Consider the following 16,889-nt stretch of genomic DNA (forward strand, 5'->3'; position numbering starts at 1 on the left):
CAAATCACAGACAGCGCACATCACTCCATCAATAACGCCTAGGTTCTTAGCTACTATAGCGCTACTCTTTTTTTTTTTTTTTTTTTAATACGATAGGCAAGCGTTTGACCACGATCTCACCTGATGGTAAGTGATGATGCGGTCTACGGTGGAGCACGCTTACCTATGAGATACCTATTTACCCTAGCCTTGAAGAGACCCAGATTGTACTCATGCGGAAACACAGACTCTGAAGAGATTTGGAACTATTATTTATAGCTGACAGCTGGACACTTTTGCAACAGTTCCACCATAAGAGATGTCACTCCTCTTAATTCCACACTCCATATTGTAATGTTTGTCCGCAGAACCAGCCGTCCAAAGACGGCGCGCAGGCGGAGTGCGCGGCGCAGGCGGCGGCACCGAGCGCCGCGCCGGCGCCGGCGGCCGCGGACGCGCGCCACCTCAACGGCTCGCTCAAGAAGCGGCAGCCGAACGGCACCGCCGACCCCGCGCTGCATGCCAAGGTAGGATGGTATTCCGTACACTCTTCCTTTTTTTTTCTTTTTTTTTTCTTTTTTTTTTTTCTTTTTTTTTTTTCTTTTTTTTTTTTCTTTTTTTTTTTTCACGCAGGGGTAAATGCATTTACGCATCTCACCCCCTGGCTGGGGAGGCCAACTTGGGGGGTGGTATGTGGGACTCGCTCCTCCCGGTACTCCCTCTGTTAAACAGAGGGAGGGGAAGAGAATACCTACTAACATCCCCTGCGGCGTTGCCCGCTCTACCGTTATTGGGGGACGCCACGGGGTCGCGAGACCAGGCGTTGTCCCGGCAATACAATATTTGGCCCGTTTACAATACAATACAAATCCTCTTTATTGCACAACCTCAAAATAACATTTACAGAGAGACATACATAGTACATGAAGACAGAGGTGACAACAGGCGGTCTTATCGCTAAAGAGCGATCTCTACCAGACCTTTAGGTAGCGGAGAAGTGATAATATTAATTTAACTATTTAGCACGCAAGTCTAAAGCACTAGTTTTTATGAAAGCGACTGCCATCTGATCTTCCAACCCAGAGAGTAAACTAGGCCTTATTGGGATTAGTCCGGTTTTCTCACGATGTTTTGCTTCACCGAAAAGCGTGGTATTCCGTACACTACTTCGTTTTTAGCTTGGAAAGTGGTAAACAATATTGATGTCAATTTTTATGGAAAAACACTTGAAAAATAAGTTACAACAAATATCTAACAATTATATGGCATATATGATCATATACGAAGCTGATGGTCCCGGGTCCAAATCCTGGTAAGGGCATTTATTCGTGTGATGAGCATGGATATTTGTTCCTGAGTCATGGGGGTTTTCTATGTATTTAAGTATTTATAAATATTTATATATTATATATATCGTTGTCTAAGTACCCTCAACACAAGCCTTATTGAGCTTACTATGGGACTTAGTCAATTTGTTTAATAATGTCCTATTATATTTATTTATTTATCATGTACATTCTTTTGGTTGTATAACTAATAGTTACTAATTTTTAAAGCGTTTTTTAATAAAAAGAGACGTCAAGATTGTTTCCTATTTTTCTATTGCTAAAAACACGAAGTATAATCAAACACTTTCATGGACCTCATCCAAATAAAGAAATGGCGTGTTTGAGTCGATTGATCATACATTTCTATGAGACAACCAAACTTTTTTTGGGATCCTATCTTGAAATATTGTGTAATAAAACCAAGTTGATACGCTAAGTAGCCGTGCTGACAAAAACATTATCTGGCCAACTAACGTTATTTTTAAATTTCTTACGTATGTACATTGTTTTAATGATGTATGTTTGTTTGGTTTGTACAGTTAGATAAGGTAGAGAAGCCCGCGGCCAACGGGCGCGTGCACGCGCTCAGCAACGGGCAAGCTGGCATCGACGACGACCACAGTAAAGGTACACGAAATGTTATCAAAATGGATCGCCAAACATGCCTGGAAATACTGTACAAAACATCGTGTTGCTCGCGCACAAGCCAGGCGCGCCGGCAATGAAATTACGTACAATATTGCTGGCCTCGGCAATGTGACCATTTGCGGGCGTCATGCGCCGCGCCATACATTTACCTTGATTTTAGTTTTTTATGGTTTTTAGGGTATTTCTACGCATCCTATGTATTAATAAACTACATAATTCTTTTAAAACAATGCTATAACTTATTTGCGTTAGACAATTAATTGTTTAATTTTGAACAGATTCACAGACCAATATTGCGAACCTGTTGTTTTTTTTTATTTATATCAGTGGTACTTATTACTTATATTATTATATTCTACTATTTTTATTTATACAAATTATTTTCCTGTAATTTATTCAGATTACATTTTCCCAGGTGGTACAAAGTCGAAGTGTGAAAAGAAAGAGGCCAGTACATTAAAAGAAGAAAAGAAAAAGAGTAAAAATAAGGATAAGGATAGCAGCGATAGTCATAAGAGTACAGAACAGGGTAAGTTGTTTACTGTAACTATACTAAAGTCAAGTTCGCAAGCATCTTCTGTCAGAAGAACTTAAATAAGGTTCACCATCATGTATATGTACATAATTATATGTATTAGTCTATCTTTTATACATTATATAAGTAGTAGTATTTAACTATTTATATATTTTTGATATTATTTGACTTCACGTTTAATTTTTTCCTTATTATTTGTTATTATTTTTTCCTGCACCAACATACACAAATGTCTCTGTTTGACCCAATGGTTGACTGGTAGAGAATGCCTTTTGGCATTAAGTTCGCCATTTGTACATTTTTCTTTATGTGTGCAATAAAGTTTAAATAAATAAAATAAATAAATAAAGTATTGATTGGCATTAATGTCAAAAAGACAGTCGTAATGGCTCAAGGCATAAGTCAAGATCCAACAATACAGTTGGATGATTTGCCTCTGGAAAATGTTGGAAATTTTTGTTCTTGTGTTGTGGGTACTTAGACAACGATATATAAAATATACAAATACATAGAAAACATCCATTACTCAGGAACAAATCTGTGCTCATCGCACAAATAAATGCCCTTACCAGGATTCGAACCCAGGGCAGGCAATTTCTAGAAGTTTCATTTTACTAATTTCTAATATATATATAGTCCTCCTCGCCGTATCCGACGACGGCGACTCCTTCAACTGCTTTTATTCGGAAACATGGAACGCTCTAATATGACTTGGAAAGCCAAATTTGGTTTTCAAAATGCGATCGCATGGTGCGCAATGAAGCTGACCAGCTGGGTTGTAGGTATAGGTATACGAGGGCCTCGGTCGCGTCTTACGGAGATGGCGCTTGGCATCCAGGTATTCCAAGCGCCGCTGCTCGTATTGCTCTACCTTTTTATGCACAGTTTCGCGCCATTCCGTTCTACGCATCGCCAGTTTCTCCCAGGAATCACTTGGTATAGTATACAGAGTAATGTGAACCATAGACGTTTAACTTAAGGTATTTTTTTTCCACGAAGTAATTCTGATGACTTTGTTTCAGTAAAAGAACAAATAGTTAAAGAAAAAGAAGTAGAAAGTACAAAAGAAACGAGAAGTAACAAGGAGTGCAATAGCAACAAGGAGAAAGAGAAGGCACTAGAAAAGGAGCGGGAGAGAGAAACGAGGGAGCGGGACAAGGAACGCGAGAGGGAGAGAGAGCGAGAACGCGAATTGGTAAGTTCTTTATTGAGACGCGCCAGCAACGGATAGTCATACAATATTGCCGGCCTAGGGCGGCAAAGGCAAAGGGGTTACCTAGCCGATTGAACTTTTAGGTTTTATCTCCGCGTTTTTTTATTTGAGAAAAGTATAACTATATACTTCGGTGTAAAAAGGTTTTTTTTTTTATAAATCTTGGAGACGATCTTACACAGATCGACCTAGCCCCAAACTAAGCAAAGCTTGTACTATGGGTACTAGGCGACGATATACATACGTATAATATACATACATAGAAAACACCCATGACTTTACCGGTATTGGAACCCGGTATCATCGGCTTCGTAGGCAGGGTCACTACCCACTAGGACAGACCGGTCGTGAAATTGACAGCCTATAGGGAGCGTGCATGAACTGTAGGAGGCAGCACAGGAGCCGTCAGATTTTTGGCGCGAGGCGTAAATGTGATGTTTATTGTTCCGATGTAGCCCACAAGATGGCAGAACCTACTATACACAAGAAAACACGTGACGTGTACATGTACATGTTTATGGTTCCGATTCAGGCCACAAGATGGCAGACTCTCCAACGCGTACGGTCCCTATTACTTCTGACAGCGCTTGCTAAATTCGCTGTTTATAACTACTTTGCTGGCTAGCTGTAGTAATTTCTTATGTTTAGCGTGAGCTGAGAGCTACGCTTGTAGCCGAAAGCGTGATTATTCTACTTTGTAGCGAAAAGCGCCTATGAACATCGAACCCGCCTAGAGAATCATTGGCACTATTGGCAGTGTGTTAATGTGACGAAGTGAACTGTTACTGTCTCATTTCACTCTATTCTCTAAAATTTAGAATCTAAACAACATCAGCAATTTCCAATTCCATCCATTTTCACAGCGCGAAGCTCGCGAATACGCCGAAGAAATAAAGCGACTGAAAGCCGAGCTGGCAACGTCGCGCAACAACGAGACGGAAGCCCGGCGCGCGCTGGCCGCCGCCGCCGCCGCGGAGCGGCAACGTCGCGCCGAACACGCACAGTTGAAGCAACAGCATCAAGCGTTGCAACATAAGTAAGTTCTTTAGACGTCTTCTGTGTTTCGATCGTATTTCTGAAGCCAACTTTTCGAAAGTTGGATATTCAAATTGTAAAAATAAATAACCGCTCAGAAAATATGCGCTTACGAATTTTATTTTATCTAGTCAACCGGAAACAGTTTTTGTATTTAATGCGGGTCCGAAACTCCGTTTTTAATATGCAACCGCGCATGGTCGTACAGTTGACCGCCAACTTTTATCGTGAAATTGTGACGCGTTGCTACGGCCATCAAAATGTTAGCTAAGTTCTCGGTGAAATTTTGGAAATATATTTAATTCGACGCAAAACTTACATAATGTTTGTTACAGAATCGCAACGTGGCGCACGCACGAGCGAGCCACTCTAGAGCGACGGCTCGGAGAGGAGCGGCGCGCGCGCACCGCCGCCGAGCACCAGCTGCAGCGGGCCAAGCGACAACCACAACAGTAACTATACCTCACATACCACGTGTACAGAATAGCCACCTGCGAGCCACTCTGGAGCGACGACTCGGCGAGGAGCGACCGCCGCCGAGCACCAGCTGCAGCGGGCCAAGCGACAACCACAACAGTAACTATACCTCACATACCACGTGTACAGAATAGCCACCTGCGAGCCACTCTGGAGCGACGGCTCGGCGAGGAGCGACCGCCGCCGAGCACCAGCTGCAGCGGGCCAAGCGACAACCACAACAGTAACTATACCTCACATACCACGTGTACAGAATAGCCACCTGCGAGCCACTCTGGAGCGACGGCTCGGCGAGGAGCGACCGCCGCCGAGCACCAGCTGCAGCGGGCCAAGCGACAACCACAACAGTAACTATACCTCACATACCACGTGTACAGAATAGCCACCTGCGAGCCACTCTGGAGCGACGACTCGGCGAGGAGCGACCGCCGCCGAGCACCAGCTGCAGCGGGCCAAGCGACAACCACAACAGTAACTATACCTCACATACCACGTGTACAGAATAGCCACCTGCGAGCCACTCTGGAGCGACGGCTCGGCGAGGAGCGACCGCCGCCGAGCACCAGCTGCAGCGGGCCAAGCGACAACCACAACAGTAACTATACCTCACATACCACGTGTACAGAATAGCCACCTGCGAGCCACTCTGGAGCGACGGCTCGGCGAGGAGCGACCGCCGGCGAGCACCAGCTGCAGCGGGCCAAGCGACAACCACAACAGTAACTATACCTGACATACCACATGTACAGAATAGCCACCCGCGAGCGACTCTAGAGCGACGGCTCGGCGAGGAGCGGCGCGCGCGTACCGCCGCCGAGCACCAGCTGCAGCGAGCCAAGCGACAACCACAACAGTAACTATACCTCACATACCACGTGTACAGAATAGCCACCTGCGAGCCACTCTGGAGCGACGGCTCGGCGAGGAGCGACCGCCGGCGAGCACCAGCTGCAGCGGGCCAAGCGACAACCACAACAGTAACTATACCTGACATACCACATGTACAGAATAGCCACCCGCGAGCCACTCTAGAGCGACGGCTCGGCGAGGAGCGACCGCCGCCGAGCACCAGCTGCAGCGGGCCAAGCGACAACCACAACAGTAACTATACCTGACATACCACATGTACAGAATAGCCACCCGCGAGCCACTCTAGAGCGACGGCTCGGCGAGGAGCGGCGCGCGCGAACCAACGCCGAGCACCAGCCGCAGCGGGCCAAGCGACAACCACAACAGTAACTATACCTCACCCACCACGTGTACAGAATAGCCACCCGCGAGCCACTCTGGAGCGACGGCTCGGCGAGGAGCGACCGCCGCCGAGCACCAGCTGCAGCGGGCCAAGCGACAACCACAACAGTAACTATACCTCACCCACCACGTGTACAGAATAGCCACCCGCGAGCCACTCTGGAGCGACGGCTCGGCGAGGAGCGACCGCCGCCGAGCACCAGCTGCAGCGGGCCAAGCGACAACCACAACAGTAACTATACCTCACCCACCAGGTGTACAGAATAGCCACCCGCGAGCAAGCCTTTTCACATGTCAATAGAAGAGCGTACATACCTTACCATAGGTCTCTGGGCAAGGTAAATTGTATTGTGTGAACCCGCCTAAAAATGTCCCTGATGTGCTCACGAAATGTGTCGAGTCGTCGAGAGAGTCTTGAGAGTCGTTTAGACAAATCAATTCGGACTTTTTGTTTCATCCCTCGAATAAAGATTTTAACACAGTGTTTCCGAACCTAGGGTCTATTTTACTGGCTTCTATGTATTTTCATTTTCAATTGTGTTTTTGTTTTTTTCTCACTTTGTACGCATGTGTGTGTGCGTCAGTGTTAGCATTTTTTTTTATATACTTTGTAATTACTTGTGAGTTCCTGTAATTGGCTCTCTGTATCAATCTTGTTGTCCTAGTTAGTTAGTTAGTGCTTCTGGGCATTTTCCGCAAATCGACAACCATTGTGCCTATTTTGCGTGAAACGAGGTAGCGCTACTCTAACCACCCCAGCTCCTCCACGAAGCCTAGCAAAGTTTTCAGGTTGCTAAATGCCTCTCCTAGTGTGCACGGAGTCCCTAGGTATTTGTTCCTGTATACTTCTACCTGTTTGCAGTCTAGGAGAATATGTTTTGTTGTTTCTTCTTCTTCCATGCACGCTCTGCACATGGGGCTGTCTGTTTTACCCATATTGTGTAGGTGTTTGTTAAGTGTGTTATGTCCCGTAATTAATCCTACTATTTTACGTAGTTGATGTCTAGGTGTCTTCAGTAGTATTTTGGTGAGTTTGTGGTTCAGTTCCGGTAGAAAATCCTTGGTCTGCCTGCATGTGTCCATTTCCTTCCAGTATTTATTGTGCAGTTGTCTGTGATGTAGGTCTAGCTGGTTGTGTATATAGGATATTGGTAGGGGTATGATGGGCTCGGGTCCATATGCCGGCGTTTCTGAGCCTTTCCTGGCCAGTTCGTCCGCTGCATCGTTTCCTCTTGTTGTCCTATTGTAAGTTTAAAGCTGTTGGTTCTCCTGAACATAAATAAATAAATAAATAAACACGATCGGAGTAAAAACTTAAATATCAAGACAGCGACCACTTTTTAACTCCAACAAAAACATGTGATTAAAGGCCGCAGGCCATCGCTTGACTTATAAGTTTCACTAGTCATTATACTGCCTGCGGAGAGCAATGAAACTAATCCTTAAACGCTTATTATTACTTCTTTAACATACGTTTATATTGCAGCAACAGTACAACCAACAACAACAACCAGTCGTGCGACAACGAGTGGTGCCGCGCGGCTATTCGTTGCGGAGAGGCTGAGGCCTCGGCGCTCCGCCGCGAGCTTGCGAGAGCGAGACAGCACGCCACGGATCAGGTGATCTCTTCTTTCTAATGTCTGTTATGGGGTACGAAGTTAGTCCTTATTTCGTAGAAGTGTAAATGTTAACGAGGGGTGCCTTATTGGTCTATGTTTGTCGATATACATGTATTTAGCCAACGAAGCTTGCTGAGTTGCCTTTGTAGGTACGAGATTAAAAAGCTTGATTATATCACTATTGTGTACAATATTTTTTCTATGAATCAACTAAAATAATACTTTAAACTAGTATAATAATATAGGTAAACAAACCAAAAGTATAAGACGCAAATAGCCGCGACGGGCGGTCAACGACACCTCGTAATTCATGAGGCCCTGGTACTTACCTCCTTGCGAAGTTTTTTTCTTGATTTTGGCTACAGTAGCCTATTGAGACTAACAAGCAATGCCAAGCTGTCTTAGTAGTTTATGGAGGTTTCTGACTTATGAAGTAATTGTTCCCACCATACAGCCTAAAATAAATATATATTTTCGTTTTGTTTCGTCGTCTTGACCGCGGTGGCACGTGGTTTGTCAAACGTTAAATTGTGACACAACGTCTTGGCATTCAACCATCAACTAGTAGTAGATTGGTAATTTGTTTTTAGTTGTGTAAACTTACGAATAAAACAAATTGAAAATATTTTGAAGTGAAACTTCTTATGCGACTTCCAACAAGGTTGCGTTAAACGTTTAACGCTATAATCGGTAACATAAAGTAGTAAGAGTTTGTGATGAGTAAATTCGTCGATTAGCTCAGCCGGTTCCATGGTGTAATGGTTAGCACTCTGGACTCTGAATCCAGCGATCCGAGTTCAAATCTGGGTGGAACCTGACTTTTTGTATTTTTTCTTTTTATATTTTCTATTATTTAGGAATTTTAGAATATATATGTATTTAAATATATGTATGATTAAATCTATTTAGAGCATTATTTTCATTTCCACATTACGAAGTTTCACTTCTTCCGCGCGGAGGGACTCCACGCACATTTTTTTTTATTCCATCGCAAGTTTGAGAATAGCACTATACAAATCTCTGCGAGGAACGGGGTTGCCGGCCGCGTATCTCAATCCGTCTATATCAACTTGGCCTGCAACCCTTCGTTTCCCGGCCTGTATAGTAATGTAGTATTCCCTTCCAGGCTCTGGCCCTGGAGTCGCGCTCGCCGGCGCCGGCGCCGCCGTCGCCGCCCGCCGCCCCCGCGCCCGCCCCCGCGCCCGCGCCCGAGCCCGGCGCGCGCCTGGCCGCCGCCTGCGCCGCGCTGTCCGAGCGCTCGGCGCACCTGCAGCGCGCGCTCAGCGCCGAGACCAGGGTCAAGCTGGACCTGCTGCAGGCGCTGGGCGACGCCAAGCGACACATGCACATACAGGAGGGTACGTACTGGTTATATCTGCCGCCGCCGCCTGGCCGCCGCCTGCGCCGCGCTGTCCGAGCGCTCGGCGCACCTGCAGCGCGCGCTCAGCGCCGAGACCAGGGTCAAGCTGGACCTGCTGCAGGCGCTGGGCGACGCCAAGCGACACATGCACATACAGGAGGGTACGTACTGGTTATATCTGCCGCCGCCGCCTGGCCGCCGCCTGCGCCGCGCTGTCCGAGCGCTCGGCGCACCTGCAGCGCGCGCTCAGCGCCGAGACCAGGGTCAAGCTGGACCTGCTGCAGGCGCTGGGCGACGCCAAGCGACACATGCACATACAGGAGGGTACGTACTGGTTATATCTGCCGCCGCCGCCTGGCCGCCGCCTGCGCCGCGCTGTCCGAGCGCTCGGCGCACCTGCAGCGCGCGCTCAGCGCCGAGACCAGGGTCAAGCTGGACCTGCTGCAGGCGCTGGGCGACGCCAAGCGACACATGCACATACAGGAGGGTACGTACTGGTTATATCTGCCGCCGCCGCCTGGCCGCCGCCTGCGCCGCGCTGTCCGAGCGCTCGGCGCACCTGCAGCGCGCGCTCAGCGCCGAGACCAGGGTCAAGCTGGACCTGCTGCAGGCGCTGGGCGACGCCAAGCGACACATGCACATACAGGAGGGTACGTACTGGTTATATCTGCCGCCGCCGCCTGGCCGCCGCCTGCGCCGCGCTGTCCGAGCGCTCGGCGCACCTGCAGCGCGCGCTCAGCGCCGAGACCAGGGTCAAGCTGGACCTGCTGCAGGCGCTGGGCGACGCCAAGCGACACATGCACATACAGGAGGGTACGTACTGGTTATATCTGCCGCCGCCGCCTGGCCGCCGCCTGCGCCGCGCTGTCCGAGCGCTCGGCGCACCTGCAGCGCGCGCTCAGCGCCGAGACCAGGGTCAAGCTGGACCTGCTGCAGGCGCTGGGCGACGCCAAGCGACACATGCACATACAGGAGGGTACGTACTGGTTATATCTGCCGCCGCCGCCTGGCCGCCGCCTGCGCCGCGCTGTCCGAGCGCTCGGCGCACCTGCAGCGCGCGCTCAGCGCCGAGACCAGGGTCAAGCTGGACCTGCTGCAGGCGCTGGGCGACGCCAAGCGACACATGCACATACAGGAGGGTACGTACTGGTTATATCTGCCGCCGCCGCCTGGCCGCCGCCTGCGCCGCGCTGTCCGAGCGCTCGGCGCACCTGCAGCGCGCGCTCAGCGCCGAGACCAGGGTCAAGCTGGACCTGCTGCAGGCGCTGGGCGACGCCAAGCGACACATGCACATACAGGAGGGTACGTACTGGTTATATCTGCCGCCGCCGCCTGGCCGCCGCCTGCGCCGCGCTGTCCGAGCGCTCGGCGCACCTGCAGCGCGCGCTCAGCGCCGAGACCAGGGTCAAGCTGGACCTGCTGCAGGCGCTGGGCGACGCCAAGCGACACATGCACATACAGGAGGGTACGTACTGGTTATATCTGCCGCCGCCGCCTGGCCGCCGCCTGCGCCGCGCTGTCCGAGCGCTCGGCGCACCTGCAGCGCGCGCTCAGCGCCGAGACCAGGGTCAAGCTGGACCTGCTGCAGGCGCTGGGCGACGCCAAGCGACACATGCACATACAGGAGGGTACGTACTGGTTATATCTGCCGCCGCCGCCTGGCCGCCGCCTGCGCCGCGCTGTCCGAGCGCTCGGCGCACCTGCAGCGCGCGCTCAGCGCCGAGACCAGGGTCAAGCTGGACCTGCTGCAGGCGCTGGGCGACGCCAAGCGACACATGCACATACAGGAGGGTACGTACTGGTTATATCTGCCGCCGCCGCCTGGCCGCCGCCTGCGCCGCGCTGTCCGAGCGCTCGGCGCACCTGCAGCGCGCGCTCAGCGCCGAGACCAGGGTCAAGCTGGACCTGCTGCAGGCGCTGGGCGACGCCAAGCGACACATGCACATACAGGAGGGTACGTACTGGTTATATCTGCCGCCGCCGCCTGGCCGCCGCCTGCGCCGCGCTGTCCGAGCGCTCGGCGCACCTGCAGCGCGCGCTCAGCGCCGAGACCAGGGTCAAGCTGGACCTGCTGCAGGCGCTGGGCGACGCCAAGCGACACATGCACATACAGGAGGGTACGTACTGGTTATATCTGCCGCCGCCGCCTGGCCGCCGCCTGCGCCGCGCTGTCCGAGCGCTCGGCGCACCTGCAGCGCGCGCTCAGCGCCGAGACCAGGGTCAAGCTGGACCTGCTGCAGGCGCTGGGCGACGCCAAGCGACACATGCACATACAGGAGGGTACGTAAGGGTTATATCTGCCGCCGCCGCCTGGCCGCCGCCTGCGCCGCGCTGTCCGAGCGCTCGGCGCACCTGCAGCGCGCGCTCAGCGCCGAGACCAGGGTCAAGCTGGACCTGCTGCAGGCGCTGGGCGACGCCAAGCGACACATGCACATACAGGAGGGTACGTACTGGTTATATCTGCCGCCGCCGCCTGGCCGCCGCCTGCGCCGCGCTGTCCGAGCGCTCGGCGCACCTGCAGCGCGCGCTCAGCGCCGAGACCAGGGTCAAGCTGGACCTGCTGCAGGCGCTGGGCGACGCCAAGCGACACATGCACATACAGGAGGGTACGTACTGGTTATATCTGCCGCCGCCGCCTGGCCGCCGCCTGCGCCGCGCTGTCCGAGCGCTCGGCGCACCTGCAGCGCGCGCTCAGCGCCGAGACCAGGGTCAAGCTGGACCTGCTGCAGGCGCTGGGCGACGCCAAGCGACACATGCACATACAGGAGGGTACGTACTGGTTATATCTGCCGCCGCCGCCTGGCCGCCGCCTGCGCCGCGCTGTCCGAGCGCTCGGCGCACCTGCAGCGCGCGCTCAGCGCCGAGACCAGGGTCAAGCTGGACCTGCTGCAGGCGCTGGGCGACGCCAAGCGACACATGCACATACAGGAGGGTACGTACTGGTTATATCTGCCGCCGCCGCCTGGCCGCCGCCTGCGCCGCGCTGTCCGAGCGCTCGGCGCACCTGCAGCGCGCGCTCAGCGCCGAGACCAGGGTCAAGCTGGACCTGCTGCAGGCGCTGGGCGACGCCAAGCGACACATGCACATACAGGAGGGTACGTACTGGTTATATCTGCCGCCGCCGCCTGGCCGCCGCCTGCGCCGCGCTGTCCGAGCGCTCGGCGCACCTGCAGCGCGCGCTCAGCGCCGAGACCAGGGTCAAGCTGGACCTGCTGCAGGCGCTGGGCGACGCCAAGCGACACATGCACATACAGGAGGGTACGTACTGGTTATATCTGCCGCCGCCGCCTGGCCGCCGCCTGCGCCGCGCTGTCCGAGCGCTCGGCGCACCTGCAGCGCGCGCTCAGCGCCGAGACCAGGGTCAAGCTGGACCTGCTGCAGGCGCTGGGCGACGCCAAGCGACACATGCACATACAGGAGGGTACGTACTGGTTATATCTGCCGCCGCCGCCTGGCCGCCGCCTGCGCCGCGCTGTCCGAGCGCTCGGCGCACCTGCAGCGCGCGCTCAGCGCCGAGACCAGGGTCAAGCTGGACCTGCTGCAGGCGCTGGGCGACGCCAAGCGACACATGCACATACAGGAGGGTACGTACTGGTTATATCTGCCGCCGCCGCCTGGCCGCCGCCTGCGCCGCGCTGTCCGAGCGCTCGGCGCACCTGCAGCGCGCGCTCAGCGCCGAGACCAGGGTCAAGCTGGACCTGCTGCAGGCGCTGGGCGACGCCAAGCGACACATGCACATACAGGAGGGTACGTACTGGTTATATCTGCCGCCGCCGCCTGGCCGCCGCCTGCGCCGCGCTGTCCGAGCGCTCGGCGCACCTGCAGCGCGCGCTCAGCGCCGAGACCAGGGTCAAGCTGGACCTGCTGCAGGCGCTGGGCGACGCCAAGCGACACATGCACATACAGGAGGGTACGTACTGGTTATATCTGCCGCCGCCGCCTGGCCGCCGCCTGCGCCGCGCTGTCCGAGCGCTCGGCGCACCTGCAGCGCGCGCTCAGCGCCGAGACCAGGGTCAAGCTGGACCTGCTGCAGGCGCTGGGCGACGCCAAGCGACACATGCACATACAGGAGGGTACGTACTGGTTATATCTGCCGCCGCCGCCTGGCCGCCGCCTGCGCCGCGCTGTCCGAGCGCTCGGCGCACCTGCAGCGCGCGCTCAGCGCCGAGACCAGGGTCAAGCTGGACCTGCTGCAGGCGCTGGGCGACGCCAAGCGACACATGCACATACAGGAGGGTACGTACTGGTTATATCTGCCGCCGCCGCCTGGCCGCCGCCTGCGCCGCGCTGTCCGAGCGCTCGGCGCACCTGCAGCGCGCGCTCAGCGCCGAGACCAGGGTCAAGCTGGACCTGCTGCAGGCGCTGGGCGACGCCAAGCGACACATGCACATACAGGAGGGTACGTACTGGTTATATCTGCCGCCGCCGCCTGGCCGCCGCCTGCGCCGCGCTGTCCGAGCGCTCGGCGCACCTGCAGCGCGCGCTCAGCGCCGAGACCAGGGTCAAGCTGGACCTGCTGCAGGCGCTGGGCGACGCCAAGCGACACATGCACATACAGGAGGGTACGTACTGGTTATATCTGCCGCCGCCGCCTGGCCGCCGCCTGCGCCGCGCTGTCCGAGCGCTCGGCGCACCTGCAGCGCGCGCTCAGCGCCGAGACCAGGGTCAAGCTGGACCTGCTGCAGGCGCTGGGCGACGCCAAGCGACACATGCACATACAGGAGGGTACGTACTGGTTATATCTGCCGCCGCCGCCTGGCCGCCGCCTGCGCCGCGCTGTCCGAGCGCTCGGCGCACCTGCAGCGCGCGCTCAGCGCCGAGACCAGGGTCAAGCTGGACCTGCTGCAGGCGCTGGGCGACGCCAAGCGACACATGCACATACAGGAGGGTACGTACTGGTTATATCTGCCGCCGCCGCCTGGCCGCCGCCTGCGCCGCGCTGTCCGAGCGCTCGGCGCACCTGCAGCGCGCGCTCAGCGCCGAGACCAGGGTCAAGCTGGACCTGCTGCAGGCGCTGGGCGACGCCAAGCGACACATGCACATACAGGAGGGTACGTACTGGTTATATCTGCCGCCGCCGCCTGGCCGCCGCCTGCGCCGCGCTGTCCGAGCGCTCGGCGCACCTGCAGCGCGCGCTCAGCGCCGAGACCAGGGTCAAGCTGGACCTGCTGCAGGCGCTGGGCGACGCCAAGCGACACATGCACATACAGGAGGGTACGTACTGGTTATATCTGCCGCCGCCGCCTGGCCGCCGCCTGCGCCGCGCTGTCCGAGCGCTCGGCGCACCTGCAGCGCGCGCTCAGCGCCGAGACCAGGGTCAAGCTGGACCTGCTGCAGGCGCTGGGCGACGCCAAGCGACACATGCACATACAGGAGGGTACGTACTGGTTATATCTGCCGCCGCCGCCTGGCCGCCGCCTGCGCCGCGCTGTCCGAGCGCTCGGCGCACCTGCAGCGCGCGCTCAGCGCCGAGACCAGGGTCAAGCTGGACCTGCTGCAGGCGCTGGGCGACGCCAAGCGACACATGCACATACAGGAGGGTACGTACTGGTTATATCTGCCGCCGCCGCCTGGCCGCCGCCTGCGCCGCGCTGTCCGAGCGCTCGGCGCACCTGCAGCGCGCGCTCAGCGCCGAGACCAGGGTCAAGTACTGGTTATATCTGCCGCCGCCGCCTGCGCCGCGCTGTCCGAGCGCTCGGCGCACCTGCAGCGCGCGCTCAGCGCCGAGACCAGGGTCAAGCTGGACCTGCTGCAGGCGCTGGGCGACGCCAAGCGACACATGCACATACAGGAGGGTACGTACTGGTTATATCTGATAATAGATGTAACTTAGTCGCGGGCATTTATAGAACAGCCAGCGCTCAGAGCCGAGACTCGAATGAAGCTTGATTTGCTATCGCACGCATAATCAGGACGGTAAGTATGTAGTGATTATACCTAAAAATGGTACCAACTCTGTTGGCGTTCTCTATCAGGACAACGATGTGCGAATGCGTGTATCATTTAAATAAGATTGAGACTTCCGTGACTTCATTACTAACAAAACTGGTTTTCTGAAATGTTATTAAAAAAAAATTAAGACTCATTGACTTCAGTTATATAAATGCATTTGATTATTAATGTCTTAAATATTATAATGGGGAATATAGATTGAATTCTGCTTGAAAACTAAGGCAGCATTCTGGCACACTTCCCCTATATTAAATCGAGCTATCTGTGGTTTGGTATACTAAAGAACTAAAAAAATATTACGGATTAAAAAAAGCAGACTGCAACATTGCTGTAAACCTTTAACAAAGTCTATCTTTGCTACACCTACATTTCTATAAATCTAGAGATATTGATTGACATCATAAGAACTTAACTTAAACTTAACATTGACACTTCACATCAATATTATTAGGACACTCTACAATTTGAGCACGCTCCCTCGTTTTATGATCTACCTTGTAGCCTAAATCGATATCTTATTTATGTATTTAGACAAGGAATTCCAACAGCTATAAAAAAAAATACATTAAACTTTTTAGATAGTAATACAGAGCCAATTAGGGGGCGTCCACAAATTACGAAACGCAAAGTGGAGGGAGGGGGGGGGGGGTCAGGCCAAGCGTTACGGTCCTGATACGTTGGGGTGGGGGGGGGGGGGGGGGGGGGTCAAGGTTTGCGTTACGTCACGCACGATTTTATAATAATACATAAAAAAAATTGTGTTTTTTTATGTATTATTATAAAATATTTGCCACAGAAGATGGGATCGCCGCCGAAGCCGATACCGATTGTGAGAGCGATTCTGATTTACCTTTAATAGAATGTATTAAGAAATGGAACCAAAACCCGTTCATAGATGATTAAATTTCTTGATTCCTTGAAACCACAGTTTAATGATTTATTAAAACGGACAGATTTTTGGTTAAAAAGTATCTATACTACCACCTGTCTTTCTTTTCTGAATATTAACCTAAAGATTTTTACAAAGCACTTGTCCCAGTCTAAGGGGGGTCCCAGATAAGCGTGACGGTCCTGTTACATGAGGGGAGGGGGGGGGGGGGGTCAAAAAATTAGGAATTTTGCGTTACGTAATTTGTGGACGCCCCCTTATAGGAACTCGCAAATAGAAACTGTACCTATATAAGAAGATTATAAGAAGGCTTCCGTGGTTCCATGCTATCCCCTACAGTTCATGCAAGTTATAATAGAGTATAAAGAAGACTGTGAATACTGTTGCAAAATTGCATGAACACATGAAAATTATTCATAAAGTAACTCTGTCATTTTATAGCCGTCCCGCGTCCCAACCCCAACTATACTCTGTATATTTAGGCATTTAAATAAAAGTAAACAAAATTTACCCTCAAATGGCTCCTTAAGCCAGTTGAGGGTAGATGACCACATGACATGATCATATAATTTAGGTTAAAGTCAGGTCGTTCAGTGACAGATC

The 16,889-nt window shown here is 53.3% G+C and overlaps 1 protein-coding gene across 1 annotated transcript in view; it reads left to right on the forward strand.

Annotated features, from left to right (window-relative positions):
• The window catches only part of LOC133526639 (uncharacterized), a 36,487-nt gene that overhangs the window by 10,871 nt on the left and 8,727 nt on the right, over positions 1 to 16,889 (forward strand). The window contains exons 6-14 of the mRNA XM_061863331.1: positions 348 to 506; positions 1,847 to 1,934; positions 2,356 to 2,484; positions 3,513 to 3,685; positions 4,567 to 4,739; positions 5,074 to 5,190; positions 7,953 to 8,085; positions 9,212 to 9,405; positions 9,440 to 15,240. Of these exons, the coding sequence (XP_061719315.1) occupies positions 348 to 506; positions 1,847 to 1,934; positions 2,356 to 2,484; positions 3,513 to 3,685; positions 4,567 to 4,739; positions 5,074 to 5,190; positions 7,953 to 8,085; positions 9,212 to 9,405; positions 9,440 to 15,240 (6,967 nt within the window). The remainder of the gene's footprint in view (positions 1 to 347; positions 507 to 1,846; positions 1,935 to 2,355; positions 2,485 to 3,512; positions 3,686 to 4,566; positions 4,740 to 5,073; positions 5,191 to 7,952; positions 8,086 to 9,211; positions 9,406 to 9,439; positions 15,241 to 16,889) is intronic.

Source organism: Cydia pomonella, chromosome 16 (genome assembly GCF_033807575.1).
Source record: "Cydia pomonella isolate Wapato2018A chromosome 16, ilCydPomo1, whole genome shotgun sequence".
NCBI lineage: Eukaryota > Metazoa > Arthropoda > Insecta > Lepidoptera > Tortricidae > Cydia > Cydia pomonella.